The following is a 5,502-nucleotide window of genomic DNA, read 5'->3' on the forward strand; positions in this document are numbered from 1 at the left end:
CTGGGAAGCGGGTGTGCACCCACCTCCGTGTGTCCTCGAAGCCCCGGCCTGCCTCACACACGCCTCCGCCTGCTGGGAACCCCACAGGTCGGTGCCTGGATGCCTTACTCTCAGCAGTCAGAGGCTCGCTTGCTCTGTGCAGATGTTCGTTTTCTCTTCAGGCCCTTGGCCGTTTCGGACCTCTGCAGCTTCATCCTCTCACCCATTGAAGAGTGGCCTTCTCAGTATTTCCCCCTTCCCGTTTATAAATTGTCAAAGCCACAAAGCACATTTTGGGGGATCATAGACGGCTGGGATTTCAGAAGGGCATTTGTGCGATGGCCCCATTCACCATGGGATGTCCCTCCTCGCTGTATTCTCAAACTTCTAATAAAAAAACCAAGTGGAATATGAATGTTTTTTGTTGTGCCTTTTTTTTTTTTTTTTTTTAAAGAAAAAACTGCCTCAGCTTCCCTCTTCATAGCTTTTGGTACTTCTTAACTTGAAGCCTTCATTTAGATACTGAAGCTTAAATTTCTGGAAACATCCCACTCTGAGTGCTGGAGACCATTCTGAAAAGGCTGTCTGTGGACTGACCAACAGATTAAGCTCTTGTGAAATTATTAATAGTCAGGATTCTTTGGCCACAAAGGTATTTTCTATACCGAGTACAACATCTCAGGATGCTTTGGGGTTTGTCACTCACTGGGCTACCAGTTTTTTGAAGGTCATATTGTATACTGTGGTTTCCCCAGTGTAGTGTTGAGAGTGCGAAAGTTGAAGGTGTTCTCTGGCAGTTTTAATTAGATAAATCTTGTAATTTGTATATTTCACATTTCCATTTAATTTTCCTAACGTGTTAATGATGGCAGGCAGGATGATGATGAGTTAATAAAGAGGGTCCCTGGTGGCTCAGAGGTTAAAGCATCTGCCTGCAATGTGGGAGACCTGGGTTCGATCCCTGGGTCGGGAAGATCCCCTGGAGAAGGAAATGGCAACCCACTCTAGTATTCTTGCCTGGAGGATCCCATGGACAGAGGAGCCTGGTGGGCTGCAGTCCATGGGGTCACAACGAGTCGGACACGACTGAGCGACTTCACTTTCACTATAAAAACCAGTGCTCATGCCCAGCTCAAGCCTTCCCGGCCCTCCTTACACTTTGATCATAACTGGGGTCCCAGGCACAAGAGTGGAGGGGAGAGCCAGCTCCAAGGGGCAGTTACTAGTTTATCGTTAGAGGTACAAAAATAACACGTAAAGAGCGCATCCTACAAGGGGGCGTGTTAGAGCACTCAGCACTTCACGCGATTGTAACCAGCCCCCAGTGAGCAGATGTGTTGTTTAACTTGTGTTTTGTAGGTGAGATTAGGAGAGGTGAGTCTGACTCTTGCGACATAGTCTACACTAAGAGGGAAATTCAGGTCTCATGTAGGGACTTCCCTGGCTGCCCAGTGGTTAGGACTCTGGGCTTCCACTGCAGGGGTTGCAGGTTTGATCCCTGGTCGGGGAACTGAGATCCCCTTGCTGCACGGCACCACCAAAAATAAAAGCCTTGTGTGTTTTGACTGAAAGTTTTGGGGGTTTGTTAACCTCCTATGTAATTTAAGAGAAGAGAGGAGGTCCCAGCCCTTTTTGCCTTGGGTTTATTTAGTTTTTTTCAGGGGAATTTCCAGCATTTGGATGCATTCTGATTTTAAGTGTAGGAATAGGTTTTTTGCATAGGGAACCTGGAGGGTGGGACACTGGGTCGTGTCCTGCTTTATTTTTTATGTGGGCCATTTAAAAGTCTTCATTATTGAGTTTGTTACGGCGTTGCTTCTCCTTTATGTTTTGATTTTTGTGGATGCAAGGCATGTGGGACCTTAGTCCCCAGCCAGGGATTGAATCTGCATCGGAAGGCCAGGTCTTACCTGCCAAGGAAGCCCCTCCCGTCCTGCTCGAGGCCTACAGACACCCCCTGGCTTTCCCGAGTCCTTTCCTGAGCTGTCTGTAGGCGCCCTTTTCACGGTGATACCCGTGGTGCTGGAAAGGAAGTGGATGAGGGCGTCTTTGAATCCTGGCCTGATAGTTGCTCGGGCTCCCTGGCCTGGAGGTGGCTGTGGGCGCCGTTGCGCCTGTGAGTAACTCCTGGCCTCCGAGTGTCCTACTCGGTCAGGGCTCAAGCGCTGACCCCACGCCTGTGTCCCCTGTGTCCTCCTGGGCAGGTTTTCCCGCCCCCAGCCCCATGACCTGTGGCAATCTGGTCTAGTGTGACTCTGCCTTCGGTGGTGATGGCGGGAGTCTAGCCGGGCAGGAAGGATGGCCTGTCACTGCCACCCTGGCCTGGGGACCGTGCTCTGGGGACAGCACCCGGGGCTGCCGAGACAGCTGCTTTCTCAGCTGTGAGCTCGTCCCTGCCCCACCCCAAGTCAGCATCCCTCACTTGAGCTGCAGGGATGGGCTGGCGTCTGCGCCAAGCTCTTGCCCTCATTCTTCCCCGAGTCTGCATCTTTGACTTGGAGACATCCACTCCCTCGCCCTCCAGAATGAATTCCCGCTTGACGTCATGGAGCGGTGCTCAGGCCTTTTGTTTCAGCAGCACTTGCACTAGAACGTGCTCAGAGGTGACTTAGGAGCTGGCACACCCCTGCCCCAAGGACAGAGCTGGCAGCCCTGGCACCCTCGGGCATCCACAGGTTTTTTTTTAGGAAAAGGGACTTCAGGACTCTCTCCCCCAGAATCTTGTCATCTATTCAGTGACTGGTTTTAACTTTGTTGGTCTGAGCTTCCCTGGTGGCTCAGATGGTAAAGCGTCTGCCTGCAATGAGGGAGACCTGCGTTCAATCCTGGGGTCGGGCAGATCCCCCGGAGAAGGAAATGGCAACGCACTCCAGTGTTCTTGCCTGGCAAATTCCATGGGCTGAGGAGCCGGCGGGCTACAGTCCATGGGGTCGCAACGAGTCGGACACGACTGAGAGACTTCACTTGGTCTGAAACCAAGGTGACGGCTCTTCAGCGCGAGCTAGGCTGCCACCTGCTGCCCTCTGGGCTGTGGTGGTGGTGGTGGTGGGTGGCAGAGGGTTAGAACCACCAAAATAGAAAAGGGCAAGAACAGCCCTGACCTCCAAAGGCAGGGCTTATGTTCTCTTCTCCCAGGTGAAGAGCAGTTTTATCGTATCAACGGTTTTTGCTTCCATTGGTTCTGACAGGGAGTCCTGGCCCCACAGCCCCCTCCTGATCACACAGAGACAGGGCTGAGGCTGGGAGCGGCCCCAGTACTTCCTAAGCGTGGTTTTTAAATTGTGTGGCCAAGAGCGTCAATAATTGCCTGAAAAGACTCTTCCTGATTGTGGGGAGGGGGAACAGGATACTGTCCTGGAGAGAGGTTAGAGGTCAAGGTCTGGACATGCTCCGATGCCCCAGAAGGGCACAGCGAGGGAGGGGCTGTCTCCTGGAGGGCTCTGTGACGTGAAGGTGGAGAGTTGAGCTGAGGGGGTGGGAGGTGGGCCCCCTGCTGCCTCCTCGCCCACCTGCACCCGGCGGGCACCTGTGACCTTGCCTGTTGTTCCACCGTCCTTTCTCCCTCCCCTCCACCAGGAAAGCAGGTGCTTCAGAGGAGAGCCGGTGACACGCTGTGGGTGCCGACCGCAGGCCACGAGGTTTCAGGTTCAGGACACGGACACCACGTGCACGCCTTGCACATCGCGGTCACCTCTTCCGGGGAGGCCGGCTGAACGTAGAGAGTGGAGGCCACCCCAGGGTTTCTGCGTGGTTCTGCCTTCAGTGTCACTCCCACCATAGGGACCGCAGTCCCTGGGGAGCCAGGTCTGCGTGGGAGGAAGCCGCGGCCCCGAGACCCCTGGGTGGGGGGCGTGCCCAGATGCATCCGTCTCCCCCACTGGACTCCAATTTGCAAATGGGAATGCTCCCCAAAGCTCCAGCTCCAAGGCCAGAGTCAGGTGGTCTCTCTTATAGATCATCAGCCAGAAAAAGACCACCATGGGTCCTTGGGCCTCCGGGGGGTCTGGAGCCTTCAGGACCCCCCTGACTACGCCTCCCTGAAGACCAGTCTTTTGCTAGGACCCCTCTGGCTGCAACTGGTCCTGCCCCCTGCCCTGGACTCACATCCTTCTCCAGTGGAGCAGCTGTATCGCTAACCTACTAGGTTCTTCTTAGAAAGAGGCAAATGGTAAGTCAGGGCTTTGCAAAGACATTTATAAACTTTTTTAATAGCAATAGTTTGTGGGCATCACACGCAGCCATGTTCATGTAAAGGACCTGCCTTCTCTCTCTCATGCACGCGCACACGCACACACACGCACACATACACACACACCATTTTTGAGCTTCAACTGTGAGACTGAGCTGCCCTGCTGTATACCTCACCCTGGGGCAGCTACATCTCTAGTGGGAAGCGTTCCTGCCCTCCTCCCCTCTCTGCCCTCAGCCTCATTGCTCTCCTCCTTCTCAGGACATTTAAGTCCTTGGATTCTACTGAAGACCAACCAGGCTCATTAGAAAGAGCTGCCCTGTCTCTAGCTGGGTCTGGATATCTGGGGGAATAGATGGAACTAAAGCTCTCTGGTCTTGGTCCAGGTTGAGCTCATGCTGGACTCCCCAAGAGGAGGTGGGGAAGACTGCCCACTGAGACGTGGGGTAGAGGGTACCCGGCACCCCAGAAGGTCTTCAGGACGGGTTTCTGACTCCACCAGCAATCTCAGGAGGTCCACGATGGACGAGCACGGCCCTGGGCAAGAACCCAGCTGTAGAGTGCCAGACAGCACGGTGGACTGCTGACTTCCCAGTGTCAAAGCAGGCCTGATGGGGCGAGGTCACCGCAGCAGCTGGGGTGGCAGCACCCAGGCCCACAGAGGCAGCAGGAGCAGGGCGAGTGAGGCCGAGGTGTCTGAGGCGCCTCCGCAGTCCTGGGCATTCTCCTGCGGACCCAGAGCACTCCCGGTGAGGTACCAGTCCAGGCAGAGGCGACCAGGAGACTGGGAGTCAGGAGGGAGGTTCTGGGACTAAGAGGGACTGAGGGCTGGGGGAGAGGGGAGTTCCAGCAAGTGGAGGGAGCCCTGGCCCCCCACCTCCTGCTTCTAGGAGAAGGAAGATGGAAGGGCTGTGGAGTTATCCTCTTAGAGTGACTGCAGAGAAGCCCGGCACTCTGGGAGCATCCTGGCTGTGGATTCAGCGTGTCTAGCAAGGACGACTCTAATACAAGAAGCCCAACTACGGTGTTCAGGGCTGGTCACCACAGTATTATGTGCCTAACGGTTTCCTCCTACCTGCCCGGACCCTGTGGATCCAAGTGCGATGGGGGCGATGTGGAGAAGCTGTGTTTAAGTTTGCCAAGGGCCTGGCCCCTGGGAGACCAGGTCTCATCATAAAAACACTGCTGGGTCCCTCCCTGCATGAATGGACATGGATGGGGGTTCCAGAAGTGCCCTCACAGCTGCACACTGGGTGTCGAGTGCTCTCATGTCTGAACGGTACAGGCTTGGACTGAGGTTTGGGGATGAAGACCCCCCCCTCCCCCCCCTCCGG

At 54.9% G+C, this 5,502-nt stretch overlaps 1 protein-coding gene across 1 annotated transcript in view; it reads right to left on the reverse strand.

Annotated features, from left to right (window-relative positions):
• Nucleotides 1–4,789: 4,789 nt before the first annotated feature.
• Nucleotides 4,790–5,502, reverse strand: part of CACNA2D4 (calcium channel, voltage-dependent, alpha 2/delta subunit 4) — a 79,244-nt gene continuing 78,531 nt past the window's right edge. The window contains exon 42 of the mRNA XM_010845215.1: nucleotides 4,790–4,895. Coding sequence (XP_010843517.1) covers nucleotides 4,791–4,895 — 105 coding nt within the window. The 3' untranslated portion in view covers nucleotide 4,790. The remainder of the gene's footprint in view (nucleotides 4,896–5,502) is intronic.

The sequence above is a fragment of the Bison bison genome, unplaced genomic scaffold, assembly GCF_000754665.1.
Source record: "Bison bison bison isolate TAMUID 2011002044 unplaced genomic scaffold, Bison_UMD1.0 scf7180017864213, whole genome shotgun sequence".
In the NCBI taxonomy this organism is placed as follows: domain Eukaryota; kingdom Metazoa; phylum Chordata; class Mammalia; order Artiodactyla; family Bovidae; genus Bison; species Bison bison.